Here is a 15227-nt window from a genome sequence, read left to right as displayed (position 1 = left end):
AAAGTTAAGCCTATCCATTGATTCATTGCGTGGCACAGTCGCACTTGAGCATGTTCGCCAGCATTCCTCAGTAAATCCGCCTCGAACATCTCATGGCCTTCCAGGACAGAGCTTACTTATATGAATGAATGCGTTCCTACCTTGGCTGTAACCCAAATCCCGCAGTCAACTTAACCAACTGAAAGACGCACCACTTTCATCACGACTTTCTGCCTTGTACCTGTTGCAACTGCTCTTCTGAGACTTTGCGACTGGTGGCCTGTCCTCCCTCTTTGCAGTCTTCCAAGGCCATGAGCGAACGCATCCCGGGTCCCAAGGGCCTGCCATTGGTCGGTAACCTCTTGGATATACAAGATGAGGTACCTTTACACGCCATTGAGCGCATCTCCGATATATATGGTCCTCTGTACACTCTGAATTTCCCCGGCGGCGGGCAGAGATACTTCTGTACAGGATTCGAGCTCTTCAACGAGCTATGCGATGAGACTCGCTTCTACAAGCTCGCCCCGAAAACCTTGCAAGACCTGGGCAAGTCAGGGAGCCAGGGCTTGTTCACGTCTGTATCAGAGCATGATATAGACTGGCAAGTTGCGCATCGAATTCTCTTACCGGCTTTCGGACCGCTTGCCATTGAGAGCATGTTCGACGGTACGCCAACCCTCCTGCTATCTCGGTCTCAAATACTCCTGATTTGCACGAAACTGACATGAAAGACCAGGCATGTACGATATCGCATGCCAATTGACCCTGAAATGGGCACGTCTGGGGTCTGAAGTAGTCATTGGTGCCACCAGTGACTTCACCAGGCTCACGTTAGATACGATTGCCCTCTGCGCCATGGACTACCGCTTCAATTCCTTCTACCAAGAAGGCTTGCACCCTTTTGTCGCAGCCATGACTCGTGTCCTGAGGGCCGGATCGGAGGCAAGCCAATTGACAGGAATCCTTAAGAGCATGATGCCCTCACATGCAGTTGCTCTGCAGAAGGACAGAGACATACAGAAGCGAATAGCCATGGAAATTGTGCAGAAACGAAAGGACAACCCCGTCGATACAAAGGACCTGCTCAACGCAATGATTTATAATAAGGATCCGAAGACAAATCAGACGATGAGTGACGACCTGATTGCTGCGAACATGCAGACATTCCTCATTGCCGGTAAGTCCATAGCCTTAGAGCTCTACTCCCATCTTTTCCCATACCCCCAAATGCTTCGTGCCCACACAGCATTGAGATGACTGAATCTGACATGTATGAATGAAGGACACGAAACGACCTCTGGACTTCTCTCATTTGCCTTTGCCCTTTTACTCAAGAACCCCGCTACCCTGTTCAAAGCGCAGCAGGAAATTGATAAAGTCGTTGGCACAAGCAAGATTACCGTCAAGCATCTCAGCCAGCTTCCCTACATCACGGCCGTACTGCGTGAGACACTACGTCTCTATCCCACGGCCCCAGCCTTCAATCGCGGGCAGCGTCCTGAGAACAAGGCGAAGGAGCCGATCCCTACTATTGGAGGCGGCAGGTTTAAGGTGCCTGAGGAGGGCATCACCTGTCTCATGTCTAAAATCCACCGCGACTTCACTGTTTGGGGTGCGGACGCTAACGACTTCAATCCTGATCGAATGACTGACGGCAAGTTTGAGAAGTTGCCCCGAAACGCATGGATGGTACGTTCTTCCTCTATCTACCTCGACTTCCTTCACCTGTTCTTGAAGTGCAGCAAGCGTGGCCCAATCTCGTTGCTGACGATGCTGCAGCCTTTTGGTACTGGATCCCGATCATGTATCGGTCGGTCGTTTGCCTGGCAGGAAGCCATGCTGGTTCTGATTATGATCCTCCAGAACTTCGACGTTCGACTCAAGGATCCCCAATACGAGATCAAGGTTGATCAAAATCTCACCATCAAGCCCAGAGACTTTGAGATCCGCGCCGCTCTACGTGCAGGGCTCACTGCTTCGAATCTTCAGAATCTTCAGAATCGTCTCTACTCAAATGGTCCGTCAAATGGCGACACCTCCAATGACACTCATGGCTCGCATCAATCTGATAGTAACGGAAAAAAAGGGAAGCCTGTTCAGATCATGTTTGGTACGACTACGGGCACGACTCAGCACCTGGCAACCAAGCTTGCAGCCACCCTTTCAGGCCACGGATGGGCTCCCAAGGTTTTGGACATGGACGAAGCCGTCAAGAAGATCAACAAAGACGCCTTGCAAATCTTCATAAGCAGCTCGTATGAGGGTATGCCTCCCGACAATGCGAACCTATTTGTATCTTGGCTGCAGTCCATCGAAGACTCACAACTGTTCGACGGTGTCGAATATTCAGTCTTTGGGTGTGGCCACAGCGATTGGAAGCATACGTTTCAGCGCATTCCTACGATCATTGATGATGCCATGGCGGCGGCTGGAGCTAGGCGCGTAGTAGACCGAGGGTCATCAGACGCAGCCAAAGGTGACATTACTGGTCAATTTGATGACTGGGCAGACAACCAGCTCCTACCGGCTGTTGTATCGTCTGGCCCTCACTCGTCTGCTTCAAGTGGTCAACAGGTACCCACTGTCGCTCTGACCTCCGCTGTGGCAATGGAGCTTAAAGAACAGGGTCGTGCGGCTCATCTTCAGCAAAAGGTCGACTGGGCAGTGATCAAGGCAGCTGGATGTCTCACGCCACCAGGAGAGCCTGAGAAGAGACATCTGGAGATCAAGTTGCCTGAGGGTGTCTCCTACAGTGTTGGCGATTACCTTATGGTTCTCCCTCGCAATTCCGAGAGCCAGATTCGCCGCGTCATCCGAAGGTTCTCTGTCCCTTCTGACTCTGTCATCACTATCTCGGACGGAGGCTCGACAACTCTTCCCGTCAACGTGCCACTCCCCGTCTCTGAGCTACTTATGGGATATGTCGAGTTGACGCAGCCTGCGACTAAAAAGGACATTGCCACACTATCATCTCACACCAAGCCTGGACAACAGAAGGAATATCTACAGTCGCTCACAGCAACCGAGGACACATACACTTCCGAAGTGTCTGACAAGCGAATCAGTTCACTTGACCTATTGGAGCGATGTAATGATATCGAAATCCCGTTCGCGGGCTTCCTTGCGTTACTGCCTCCGCTTAAGACTCGGCTATACTCCATCTCAAGCTCACCACTAGCGAGTCCGAACACGTGCAGCATGACCTACACTGTCATTAATGCACCTCATCTCTCTTCGCGAGCATCTGACTCGCAGTCCATTGAGGATCGCGAGCTGTTCCATGGCGTGACCGGAACTTATCTGCGTGACCTCAAGGCAGGTGATCAGATCCAGGTCGCGATCCGGTCCTCCAACAAATATTTCCGGCCGCCGGTTGATATGACGGCGGTGCCGATGGTCATGATTTGCGCAGGAACTGGCTTAGCTCCATTCCGGGGCTTCGTTGAGGAACGCGCTGTTATGATCAAAGATGGGCACCGTGACCTGGCTCCCGCTATCCTGTTCGTTGGCTGTCGAGCTCCAAGCAATGACCAGCTCTACAAGGACGAGTTCGATGAATGGGAGCGCATTGGAGCTGTCAAAGTACGATATGCTTTTAGTCGTGCTCCTGATGCCAGTGATGGATGCAAATATGTACAGGACCGCGTCTGGCACAACCGCGAGGAGGTATCTGAAGCATGGCAATCTGGTGCAAAGTTCTACGTCTGTGGAAGCAAAGAGATGGCAAAGAGCCTTGGTGAGGTCGCCCAGATGATAGTGGCTGAACGCCAGGCAGGTCAGCATGATGTGAGTAAGGCAGATACGGAGGCGTGGTTGGATCAGATGAGGAATCAGCGGTTTGTTAGTGATATCTTTACTTAGGAGTTCGAACTCGAGCCGGTTAAAGAAGGATTGCAATGCTTATAGGCAGTTCGTCCGTATGTATACCCCTAGAGATACCACGTATCTCTCGAGCCCCTTTACCTGAACTCGACTAGGCTGTGACTTGTACGGGATGATGACAACATTTTAGCTGAGTTTATGGTCTCTAACGTCACTAACACCGTCGTAGCTTCACAGCGTAGTAAAGACTTCACGCGCTTTGACTCTATGCCTTGTTGCTGCGCTTTCCGCAAGTCATACAGAGTCGAAACACAAGACCCATGCACTGTCGCAACCTGCACGAGTAGGTTTAGTATATTGGGCTTAAGTAGGTCATGCAATGTATTCACCTTAAGCTTACTAATTATATGGAGCTGTTGTACAAGTTAGCCCTGATGCTCTGAGCGTGGACGGCGCGGATGTCGCCCTGACGGTTTACAGCGGTGGCTTCGAGAAGGATCCGTGGAATCACGCCTTTAATGATTACAGGTGAGCATCTCTTGAAAGGTTTAACTGAATTAATACTAGATCTAAGAATAGGGTAACTTGCATGTTCTCTGCATAAGGTTCTTGTGGACACTCCGCACAAAAATAGATACTCGTTTATGTTTACTTAAAGTTATTTATCCAGACATCTAATATTGCAAGGGCGCAAGCTCACGACATTATTTATGATAAACTGCTTTCAGCTCTTTATAACTCTTTATTAGCAGCATGAGAGCCTAACAGCCTTTATATTTACTCTCTCTTCTTAGAAACTACTACAGACTTTATTATAGCTTATGTCTTTAGCTTAGGAGGCAGTATAAACTTGATTAAAGAAAAGGGATACTAACAGCATTAGCTGCATCTCTAGAACAGCTACAACGATCATTATTTCTGGTCCCAGGAGCTGCCCTGGCTTACTAGTGTGCTGAAACGCATTAGCACGTAGCTCAATAGAGCGAACCATGTCGTCAGCCGCGCTTGTTTCAACCCGCGCCATTTAAGAGGTCGACCTTAACAGCCTGCTGAGATTGGTCTCATTTTAACGGGTTCTTAGATGACCTGTCGTTGTAAGCGATCTAGCTAATCTCGATTATGTTGTGTGTCGCCAATGCCAAGATCCCAGGATTCAGGAAATAGTTATATACTTGCTCTTAAGCTTCTTTAGATAGAGATTCTAAAGTCTTAATTAAAAAGATATAGAAGACAGAAATGAAGGTATTAGAGTGAATATCTTAAAGTTCTTATATATTGGACTAAGAAAGATCTATAAACTGCGAAAGCTAGTACGATTATAGCTATAGTATATGCACCTACCCAACCCCTAGATTTCTTACACAAACGATATAACTATAAATTCTAGCTCTTCTAATATCTAAACGCTAATAGAATATTCTAAGTAGTTTAATTAATTAAATTTAATATAAAGTTAATTTATTTACTTTAATATTTTACTTATTTACTATTTGTATCTCTTAAAGGAAGTAACTTTACTAGGAAAATCATGCGTGGTAGAATAGGTTCGAGTACTATGTGATAATAAGCTAGCTAATCCTAACGGTTACCTATATATAACTAACTTGAAATCCTAGCGAATTTAGTTCAAAAGATCAGACACTAGTACGATCTCACTTAGAGCAAGAACAAATCCTAGCTCTAAGTTATTACCGCGCATCCTTTGGATATAGGCTTATTCAGAATAACCGCGCCGCTAGACAGTTAGATCTAAGCACTCAGGGAAGGCTTTTTAAATACAGAGCCAGTATAGCGGCAACGCGCCTTTGTACGTGGTTCGAAAGACCTATTAGCACGCAAAATATCCCAGGAATCTGCCCAGGAATCTGGGAACATATCTGATGTGCAGATTGCTTTATTAAAGAGAATGTTTAATAACAGGTAAGAGAATTGTTCTCTCTAAACGTGTTCCCACTGGTACACAATGTGTCGCTCTCCAAGTACCGACTTTAGCACTAACAGCAGATCATCAACTGCGGTTAAGAACTTGAGGTGCCAGATCATAGCAACGCAGTAACGTCGATGGTGTCCATCGCCAATATGCATCTTGGGGGCGATAGCAGCCCTCAACTTCGTGGCGGCATACGACTCGACGGCTCGAGCGATCAATGGGGTAGGTAGCCTTTCGGGGAGGGGAGATCCTGTTCTGAGTGCCTGTTCAATGATTGCCAGTACGGCCATGATATCTCCTATCGCTCGATCATCCTTGATGCCAGTTGCATCAGTCAGGACTTCCTGAATCTCCAACGGGAGCTCTGCTGCGAGCTCTAGGAGGCCTCCAAGTGCCTGGTTGATGTTCTGACATTGCTCCTGAGCTTGCTTGAGGGTATTCTGGTTGAACGGGCTAGAGCTGAGCTCCAATTTGAGGTTGGCGATGGTTGGGTCTAACGCCAGCAGTCTGCTAGCCACCTTCAAGGTGATCTGGCCAGAAACAACAGCTAAAGCATGAGTATTCTTATCTGACCGCCCCCAGTGCGATACCAGAAGTGCGTAGTGATCTGAAAGGGTACGGATTGAGTTTGCAAGAGTTTTGCAGGCATGTCTCGTGGCTGAGGGTGGTCTAGGGATTACCTGAACAATTGAGGCCGCCAAGAATCCAATGAGCACGGTCACAACGCGCTTCCAAAAACACTCGTAGCCTGTTCCTGGAAGCCCGTATTGCTGAAGGTGGCCTTCGTCCCAGCTGAAACCTATGACAAGGCCAAAGGTAGCTGAGCCCATGATGATTGCCGTGGTAAATGCCGGAGGCATGTACAGTCGGCACCATACTATAGGCAAAAGCATTGCTCCAGTGATGGCTGCCATTCCATAAGGGTTTCCAGGACCATTGCCGGCGCCAATGTACCATGCCACCATTCCCAAGGCGCCGCCAAAGATAGTTCCCAGCGTACGTGTGACGAGTGAGAAGGTGAAGTCGGACATGTAGACAAGCAGCACAAGCTGAGCGCTTATAACAGCCCATATACCTTTTTCGCGATAAAAAAAACCAGCTGTAGCAGGGAGCGTAGCAGGGATAGTCAAGGCGATTGTCACGATCACCATGCGCAGGGAATACATCCCAGCTGGATTCGTGAGCCATCTGTAGGAAGCGCTGACTGTACGACTGAACTTGTTGCGTCGAGCTGAGGAGCCTTTGAGTCCCCGAGTGGTCTCAAGTCTTCGGCGAATCTCTTCAGTGTGTTCCAAGACCTCATCGGGGTCTTTGTCCATCCCGGCGCTGCTCTCGCCTGCTGCAGCCCCTTCGGGTACAGCAACCCCTCCGTGACGTACCCAGCTGAAGGCGTACTGTAATCGTGATGGAAACCATACTCGGGGAGTTTGGCGACTCGAGCAAAGTCGTTCAAGGTGGTCTAGCAACTGCTTGGTCGCTGTTGCAAAGCTGTTGATGCGCTCTTCGAGGACCATGGCAATAACCATACTAGGCAGCAACGGACTCTTGTTGTCCACGACCTTGAGCATACCCTCCTCGTCAAACAGTTCTCTGTGTGCTTCCTTGACACGGTTCACTGTCATCTTGATGCTCTCCTCCTGCAACACCTGAAGCTGTTCTCGCTTGTTGCGCAGTTGGACTACAAGAGAGTCGAATCGAGCTGGCTCCGGCTTTCTGAACCATCTGCAAGAATTCCCGGTATGGATGCAACCAGCAGCAAGCTCGACGGCCTCAGAACTTATTTGAAGTATGTGTTCGGTCGACTCCTGCATGGCACGGCGCGTCTCTACTTGTATGTCGTGCTGCTCGGGACGCTGCAATGCAAGCAGGATATCCTTAGATTCTTGCCGATGACGTTGGCCGATTTGATATGTATTTGAAGTGATGTTCGTGTCGTGAGCATCCTCGCTCTGCAGCTCATCCTTTTCCTTCAGCATCTCAGCTGCGTTGAGCCTAGCGATATGGAAGTCGATCAGGTACAAAGAAGAGAACATGAGCTTCCTGACATGCCTCTGGAGGCTTTGAATGTCATCTGCGTTCCATACGCCGCGTGAAACGTCGAGAGGTAGGAAAGCCATGTGAGGCTGCACTGCTTTGAGTGTTGCAATCATTTGTCCTCTTAGCCTCTTCGCTTCGACAATAGTGACTTGGCGATCGTGCAGCCGTGCTAGGGTGACTTGAAGCGCGCTTTTCGATAGGCGTGTCAGGTTTTCTGCCATCGTAAGGGCAATGTGCGACGTTGATCGAGGCCAGATCAAAAGGCTGGAGACCGCCCCGAGGCCAATGCCAATAGCTGCTGGCTTGACCAAGACGGATGGTATGGTTCCATTGAAGCTCGGTAATGACGTTCCAAACTCCATGAAAATGTCGGTAACAATGATGCCGAAAACCTGAGTCAGGGTGAATTTCGGGTTCGCACATCGCAGCCGAGACACAGCGTAGATGAAGATGCATCCCATCACGTAGAAGATGATCGTGACTCGAGTGTCCAGCATGAACCCATCGTAGACCATAACTTGTGCCTCCCAGGCTACCGACTCACCCGTCTGATTTGCCGTTGCGACAGCCTGTTGTTGCAGCTCTGCTAGCTTAGCATTGGTTGTTGAGTCTGGTCTCGCTGCCAACGCAGCTTTCATTGTGACAAGTCCCCATGCCCACGCAAGGCACATGCCCAATAGCAGAGACAATGTTGCAAGCAGATAGATGAGGACGGTACTAGCTGGGGGTACAATAAAAAGCACCATAGTCGCCAGGAATGCAGCGAGGCCAATGTGATTGAGAGCAGGCTGAATGAAGATGAGCAGCATCGACACCCATACTGCCACCCAACATCTTGCAAAGACTTTGAGGTCAGCCGCATTGAAGTGATTCAACCACTGAGGCAGGCGATGTCTCTGTTTTTGTGGAGAGGGATGCTCTCCGTTCTGGTGTCTGTGCATTGCGACTTCGAGCTAGACGCAGCATTGATCGTTGCAGCTCCTCACTCAATCATGCATGAGTTTCAAGACCATCTGAGGCGAGGGATGGAGTGTTCATTTAATCTGATCCTTGTGGAATTGGCTTTCTTCTTAAGTGAAGTGAATGATGGCATCCGCTTTGCGCGTAGTCGCGAACCTTAAGCAGTTGCCCGCCTTTTAAAGCTGGATCGGCTAAGCCAAGTCCGGAGCTTTGGAAAGAGCGGCCGAATTAACCTGCATAGCCTTGTGCCATCACTGCCATGTGCGCGTGAGCCGCGTGACACCCACCACAGATGCCAAGGAGCCTGGAGCCTGGAGCTAGCCCGAGCCGGGGTCATGGCACACAGTATTGCATGCCAGTAACTGTGTGTAGGGGCCAGAGGCAGGGGCTAGTCACTCAGCTCAGGGTTTGATCACCTCCAGATGTCCTTGATCACCTCTGCTCAGGGTAAAGCAGCGGCAGCTCAGGCTTGGCGCCGAAAACGGACTAGGAAAGCAAGGTCTGTCGGGGATGACTATAAAGGTTGTTGGGTTTTACCAATGGCGAGTTGGAGAGCAAGGATTGCGAGGCGATTGATAAATCTATATGCAATGAAGCTGAAAGGGATATCTAGCGTCGGGATTTTATATTCTACCGTGGCCTGAATATGGCTCACAGTTCCAGAACCTGCAATGTCAGCCTCCAGACGCAATCGAGATTGGTGCAATGTCAAGGTCACTCACCATGTCGTACCAGCCGCCGCCTCCGAAGTTGCATGGGCTGGGGCCGAGGTTTATAAAGCCAACGCTCTCATAGAATTGCAAAAGGTGGTCGTGTGCGATGATGGCGACGCACTCGGCCTTTTGGTCCAAGTTTCTCAGGTACTCAATGTACTTGTTCAGCAGAGATCGACCGAGGCCTTTCTTCTGGTGCTCCGCGACGATGACCAGACCGTGGACGCCGATACCACTCCCATTCGCGTCGTTGCCAATCACCAGGCCGTCATCAGCTTTGACGACTTTCCGCGAGCCGTCCCAGTCCTGAGGCATTTCCATAGAGTCATCGGTGACCCGGTCCGATGTGATCCTGGTGGCTATCACGTGCCCTATGAGCTCATCATGGCCCTCTTCGTTAATGAAAAGCCCGAGACAGAGTTCAGGAGACACAGTGAGGCGGTATTTGAACTACAGAGAGCGAGTGTGAGTGCTTCTCGGGTCACGACGGCTCACGCCTCGGGCAGATATCAAACTAACTTTCTCCTCAGAGCATCGCTCTGGCTCTGGGAAGGTGGACTCGACACGAACGCAAGCATCCACGTCCCCGACGGTCAGGGGCCTGACAAAGGCCGTTTTGCCGCTGAGGCCAGGAAAATTGACAGTCTCCATGGCTTGGGGCCTGTTGCTGAGCGAGCCAGCAAGATCGGTGCTTTGGAGGTTGACTGGCGCGCTTTGCTAATTTGTCGAGGACTAGAAGTTCCAGTCCCTTCTCTGAAACGTTACGATGCAGGTGGACGTCCTGTGGGAGAACGGATGTCATATGTTGAAAAAGTACGACAAAACAAAAGCGCGTACCTCTTTTGATGTTCGCGAAGTGGCAGAGACATGCCTACCCTATATCTTTCAAGACCCCTCAAACAAGCAGCCCCTCTTCCGATCACGTGTCCACCCACTTGCGTTACACCGTGATAGCTTGCCTTGGACAAAGTGGCCCAGCTGCTCTCTTCCAAAATATTGGGGGTTGAATTCAAAAAATCAGTCCCCTTCCGAGATCGAAACGAATTGTGGCGGAGGACATACCTGGCTTGCGGGACCCAGGAATGGATAATGCAGATGTCCCCAAAGACCCCAACTCAGGAATATACGCTGTGTCGCGCTCGCGTGGCAAGCAGCCAGGCGAATCTCGTCTCACTGCTAGAATCAGGGAAAGGAGAAAGGCCGATGGGAAAGCTCGCTCTTCGGATGAGTCAGAGGCTGAGGATGAGCTTGCCTCAGGTTGGTCCGCAGGGAGCGTTGATTCTGTGTCATAACGTCCGTTTAGCTAACGAGTAGGCGCTGTGGTACTGCACAAATTATTCAACCGCAGTGTCGTTCTATATCCCAACAACACTGTCATCAAATCAGGGCATCGCATAGTGCTCGGAGAAGCAGAGGCGCTGAAGACGGCCGCGCGCGCTGGGGTCCTGGTGCCTACTGTCCACAAGGCATACACAGCGCCAGATGGACGAGTGAACTTATGCATGGATTACGTCCCAGGGGAATCCCTCGACAAGCTATGGCCAGTCATTTCTGATAACGAAAAGATCAACATTGCGCACCAGCTACGGGCAATTCTTGAAAGAATGAGATCCGTGGACCCGCCTCGTGATCTCATCAGTGCCTGTGACGGGACCGAGATCCGAGACTCGCGTGTGTACTTTACGTACCATGCGCCCGCTTGTCGTGGCGAGCATGCTTTCAACGAGTATTTGTTGTCATCCTTAGAAGCGCCCACGCCGCCACTCGTGCGAGAAGCGCTCTCTCGAGGACTACGGACGGACCATCGGATTGTTCTATCCCACTGCGATCTTGCGCCACGGAACATCATTGTGCAAGACGGGAAGATCACCGGGCTGGTGGACTGGGAGGACAGCGGGTGGTACCCTGAGTACTGGGAATACGTCAAGTTCTTTCAACGCCCGTCAACCCACGAGTGGAAGCGGTACGCCGAGCACATATTCCCAGAGTTCTACCATGACGAACTGATACAGTACTTTGCCATGGCGAGGTGGCAGAGCTCTTAGCCAGCGTTTTCTTGGATACGAGTGAGATAATTTCAAGGTTCTCTTACCTATGCAGATTTCCATATTTTCTTTGCAATTCGCAGCTGTTCTCGTGTATCGTGACAACGCCTATTGCGAGACGCTGCACTGGCCAAGTGATCAGTTCGCGGGGTCGAAGTACATGTATGCGGAGAACGCTCTGATTCCCACAGTGGAGTCATTTTTCTCTCATTCCCTTGGGCAAATGTTAGAGAGCCCAAATCACTTCAAGAGACCGTCCGCGACGGGATCCAGAAGTGGCAGTTGACTTTGTGATCTCGCGACTGATTAATGCCGTCTGAGTCGTGGCCATGACGGCATGTGTGTGGGGTTCGGGGTCTTGGGGAAGTGGGGGGATGCTTCGGGTGATCGACACGATGAACGATAGGATCCCAGGAAACTTAAACTGCAACTGTGGAAGAAACAATCTCCCCCTTCCCAGACGAAAAAAAATCCCCATTGTACTATCGGAGAGGCCCTTGTATAGACCAGAATCAGAAACTTACGAATAGTAGCGCAATGTTCCGATATCTACCAGGCTCTGATCTCGTCATGTCTGTCCCTGCCAAGCTTTGTGAGTGTGGGGTATAGCTTGCTACGATGCAGGAGGGGATGGACAACATTTCGCATGAATAGCGATGATCCATCTTCCTCTTGAGGCACGATAATTAACCTCAGACCCCAAAATTCAATTCTGCACATGCACAGTTGGCCACGTCACATGGGAATTCCCGAATATCGAGGGCAGAAATCCAGGAACCAGAGAACGATGACGGCATGGCTGGCGGTTCTCGAACATTCAAGCGCGCGGAGCATCTGGTCCGCCATCGCTGATTCGCCAATGGCACAAACTACCGAAAACGGCAGGCACGTCATCCATGCGTACCTGTAGCTCGGCTACCGTCGTCATCAGCTCACCTTGGACTTGGTCTGGGCTACAATTTTTATTTATTTCCTCTCCCTTTTCTTGAACCGTACTCCCACCTCCCACACTCACTCCAACACACCTCATCACACCACCACAACAAGACCACCTCCATCACCATGATTTCCTCTAGAGTCGCTGCTCGCACCGCCCGCCAGACGGCGGTGCGGTCGACGCGCCTGCCCTACCGCCAACCCGTTCGCTTCCAGTCGACCGCCTCTTCCTCCTCCTCAGGCGGCTCCTCCTCCAGCGGACACCTCGCAGCTGGTCTGGCCGGTGGTGTCATTGGCGCTGGCGTTTTCTACTCCCTCTACACCTTCACCCCCGCCGGACGCACTGCGTCCACCATCAACAAGACCGCCATGGAGGCGAACAAGAAGTACAAGGAGGCTGCCCAGAAGCTGCAGGAGAAGACCCCCAACGCCGACCAGGCCGTCGACTCGATCAAGCAGTTTGCCTACTCCTACGTTGCCTGGATCCCCGGAGGCCGCGCCTACGTGGATACCGCCTTTGACGACTGGGAGAAGGTCCGCCAGAACCACAAGGAAGAGGCGGACAAGCTTGTCAGCGATGCGTACAAGCAGTTCCAGGACGTGGCCAAGTCGGGCCTGAGCCTCGAGACGGCGTCCAAGGCCTACGAGGTCCTGGCCGACCTCGCCAAGAAGGTCGCCGACCTCTCAGGTGATGCCTTTGCCGACATCCTCGACAACCACCCCCAGGTCAAGGAGAAGCTCGGCAGCAATGTCGACCAGCTCAAGCGCATGGGTGAGGAGTACGGCCCCGAGGCCAAGAAGCAGGTGGACGAGACCTGGAAGCAGCTCAAGGACATTGTCGCTGGTGGCGTTAGTGTCAGCAGCCTCAACAAGGCACGCCAGCTGATCGACGACAAGGTCAAGCAGGTCAAGAAGCTGGGCGACGAAGCCTGGAACAAGGCCTACGAGCAGGCCAAGCCTGTTCTGGACAAGAACCCCAAGGTCAAGGAGATTATCGAGAACAACGCCGATGCGCTGAAGCAGGGCAACGCCAAGGAGCTCTTTGAGAAGGCCAAGTCATCCATTGACTCGGGCAACGTCGACGACCTCAAAAAGTACGTCGACAGCGCCGTCAGCAAAGCCAAGGACAAGGCCTCGTCCGGCTCGGGCGGTGGCATCTGGGGCGAGGTGGAGAAGTACGTCCAGATGATCCCGCAGGCCGACGAGATCTTCCCCAAGCTCAAGCAGCTCAGCGAGGTGGCCGAGAACCACAAGGAGGAGGGCGAGAAGCTGCTGCGCGAGACGGCCGAGGACCTCAAGAAGCTTCTCGAGGAGAAGTCGAAGAAGGGGGAGGAGATTGTCGAGAAGGCCAAGAAGGACGCTAAATGAGCGCTCCCTGAAGATTAGACTACTGTACTCTACAAATAAGCATCGGCCGGCGTTGGTGGAATGCAAACTGTTATTTTGTCAAAATTAGAGGTTCATCGATGTTCCCCTCTTGGCTTTGAATCTTAAGTTGATATGTACAAAGACAGAGAATGCAGCAACCCCTTTCCAACGCCCACAATCCTTAGTTACCAAGGTTGATATAAATGTCGCCACCATTATCCCACCCGTAGCACCCTCCCTCAGGGTTACCATTCACCCAGCCCGTCCCGGAATCGGGGTTGACGTCCGGCGTGCACCTGAGCAGGTCATAGGAGCCCGACTCACCACACTCACTCAGACCATTCTTACACTGAAACGAGCACCACTCCATATCCGCCAGACATCCTGCCACGCGAACTGACTGTGGGTTTCCATTCATGTTGACAAGTCGACTGACGTCGATCGTCGCCGACCCCGGCCAGCCATTGCCTGTAGTAGCCTCGCCCCAGGTGTTGAAGATCTGACCCCAGCGCGAGAGCGTCGTCTGGCGGTTATTAAGCGTAGCGTAGCCGAGCGAGATGCCACTGCCGACAGAGATGGTGACAGAGCTGCCAGAGCTGGGTAGGGAGTAGGAGATCTTGGGGCGGCGGACGTTCATAAAGGAGGATTGGTAGTCGCCGTCGGCAAAGTCCCACAGGATGAGAGTCCTGGGCACGCCACCCGTGTTGGTGAACCGGAACCTGTTGGATCCGTCGTCGCCGATCCAGATGTAGCCGTTGTTCCAAAAGGGGTTGTCGCCCATGCCGGCCATGCCAATGTTGTTCATGTGCAGGCAGTCCTCAAAGGACAGGCCGGCCACGGGGGCGTTGCAATCGGCTGCTTGTAGGGAGATGGTGTCGTTTCTAGAGGTGGTGTCGTTTCTAGAGGTGGTGTCAGTGAAGCACGGGATGGACATAGAGATGCTGTTCTATCGTACTTGGAAGTTGTAGAAACCGGTGCAGTAGCAGCTAAGCCTGCCAGCACGGCCAGAAATAGGAGACCAGAGAGCAACATTGTAATGAGTGAGGGGCGACGGAAAGTAAAGAGTGACAGTCAATGAAGCATGAATCAGAAGTTCAAAACGTTGGTAACAGGCTTGCCAGAGCACATGGCTCTCCAGCAGCTGTTACAGCATCAAGCCTCTGGTTATTTATACACTCCCCTGGGGCACGTAGTTACTGCTGAATATTCTGATGATCATACACGAGCGAGTGCCCCTGTCTCGTACATACCTCTGTTGCCTTTCGCGCCGAGCTTCCTTCCAATAATTCGGCAAGGGCCCTAGTCCTGAGGAAACGTTACCATGTTACTTACGTGAAGCCTACATCCAGACTCTACATCAGTCAGAACCCTTGAGACATGCTTGAAAGTATTGGGAAGCCTACAACAACCTTTATTGAGTGACTATGCGCGGGG

General features: G+C 51.5%; 6 protein-coding genes across 6 annotated transcripts; 3 read left to right on the top strand and 3 right to left on the bottom strand.

The window, feature by feature from the left end:
• Window positions 1–290: 290 nt before the first annotated feature.
• Window positions 291–4699, top strand: F5Z01DRAFT_672201 (NADPH--cytochrome P450 reductase-like protein; the record flags this gene model as incomplete). The annotated part of the gene is made up of 6 exons (XM_046264788.1): window positions 291–648; window positions 719–1159; window positions 1265–1671; window positions 1762–3564; window positions 3622–3768; window positions 4688–4699. The coding sequence occupies 6 exons, from the start codon at window positions 291–293 to the stop codon at window positions 4697–4699; spliced, it is 3168 nt and encodes a 1055-aa protein (XP_046120130.1).
• Window positions 4700–5742: 1043 nt separating this feature from the next.
• Window positions 5743–8718, bottom strand: F5Z01DRAFT_720236 (uncharacterized protein; the record flags this gene model as incomplete). Its single annotated transcript, XM_046266575.1, has 1 exon — window positions 5743–8718. Exon 1 carries the CDS (start codon window positions 8710–8712, stop codon window positions 5743–5745), a length of 2970 nt encoding a protein of 989 aa, XP_046120129.1. The 5' UTR covers window positions 8713–8718.
• Window positions 8719–9225: 507 nt separating this feature from the next.
• F5Z01DRAFT_498496 (acyl-CoA N-acyltransferase) lies at window positions 9226–10283 on the bottom strand. Its single transcript, XM_046260266.1, has 3 exons — window positions 9964–10283; window positions 9454–9894; window positions 9226–9397 (listed from the first exon to the last, which is right to left on the bottom strand). The coding sequence occupies exons 1-3, from the start codon at window positions 10093–10095 to the stop codon at window positions 9383–9385; spliced, it is 588 nt and encodes a 195-aa protein (XP_046120128.1). The 5' UTR covers window positions 10096–10283; the 3' UTR covers window positions 9226–9382.
• A 53-nt stretch (window positions 10284–10336) lies between these two features.
• Window positions 10337–11824, top strand: F5Z01DRAFT_649453 (kinase-like domain-containing protein). Its single transcript, XM_046263093.1, has 2 exons — window positions 10337–10701; window positions 10759–11824. The coding sequence occupies exons 1-2, from the start codon at window positions 10527–10529 to the stop codon at window positions 11487–11489; spliced, it is 906 nt and encodes a 301-aa protein (XP_046120127.1). The 5' UTR covers window positions 10337–10526; the 3' UTR covers window positions 11490–11824.
• A 468-nt stretch (window positions 11825–12292) lies between these two features.
• On the top strand, window positions 12293–13883 carry F5Z01DRAFT_498461 (uncharacterized protein). Its single transcript, XM_046260265.1, has one exon. It carries the CDS (start codon window positions 12552–12554, stop codon window positions 13791–13793), a length of 1242 nt encoding a protein of 413 aa, XP_046120126.1. The 5' UTR covers window positions 12293–12551; the 3' UTR covers window positions 13794–13883.
• Window positions 13884–14897, bottom strand: F5Z01DRAFT_498460 (uncharacterized protein). Its single transcript, XM_046260264.1, has 2 exons — window positions 14749–14897; window positions 13884–14692 (listed from the first exon to the last, which is right to left on the bottom strand). Exons 1-2 carry the CDS (start codon window positions 14823–14825, stop codon window positions 13975–13977), a joined length of 795 nt encoding a protein of 264 aa, XP_046120125.1. The 5' UTR covers window positions 14826–14897; the 3' UTR covers window positions 13884–13974.
• Between the last annotated feature and the right edge of the window lie 330 nt (window positions 14898–15227).

The sequence above is a fragment of the Emericellopsis atlantica genome (assembly GCF_019669845.1).
Source record: "Emericellopsis atlantica unplaced genomic scaffold F5Z01scaffold_7, whole genome shotgun sequence".
Classification (NCBI taxonomy): Eukaryota; Fungi; Ascomycota; class Sordariomycetes; order Hypocreales; family Bionectriaceae; genus Emericellopsis; species Emericellopsis atlantica.
Note: the sequence above shows the minus strand (reverse complement) of the source record. Positions and strands in the feature narration are given on the sequence as shown.

Coding starts and splice junctions, on each gene's coding strand:
- F5Z01DRAFT_649453 (XM_046263093.1), top strand. CDS start 10,527: ATGGATAATGCAGATGTCCCCAAAGACCCCAACTCAGGAATATACGCT. Junction 10,702..10,758: donor TGAGGATGAGCTTGCCTCAG/GTTGGTCCGCAG, acceptor GCTAACGAGTAG/GCGCTGTGGTACTGCACAAA.
- F5Z01DRAFT_498496 (XM_046260266.1), bottom strand. CDS start 10,095: ATGGAGACTGTCAATTTTCCTGGCCTCAGCGGCAAAACGGCCTTTGTC. Junction 9,895..9,963: donor AGCGATGCTCTGAGGAGAAA/GTTAGTTTGATA, acceptor CGCTCTCTGTAG/TTCAAATACCGCCTCACTGT.
- F5Z01DRAFT_498460 (XM_046260264.1), bottom strand. CDS start 14,825: ATGTTGCTCTCTGGTCTCCTATTTCTGGCCGTGCTGGCAGGCTTAGCT. Junction 14,693..14,748: donor CCGGTTTCTACAACTTCCAA/GTACGATAGAAC, acceptor CACCACCTCTAG/AAACGACACCACCTCTAGAA.
- F5Z01DRAFT_498461 (XM_046260265.1), top strand. CDS start 12,552: ATGATTTCCTCTAGAGTCGCTGCTCGCACCGCCCGCCAGACGGCGGTG.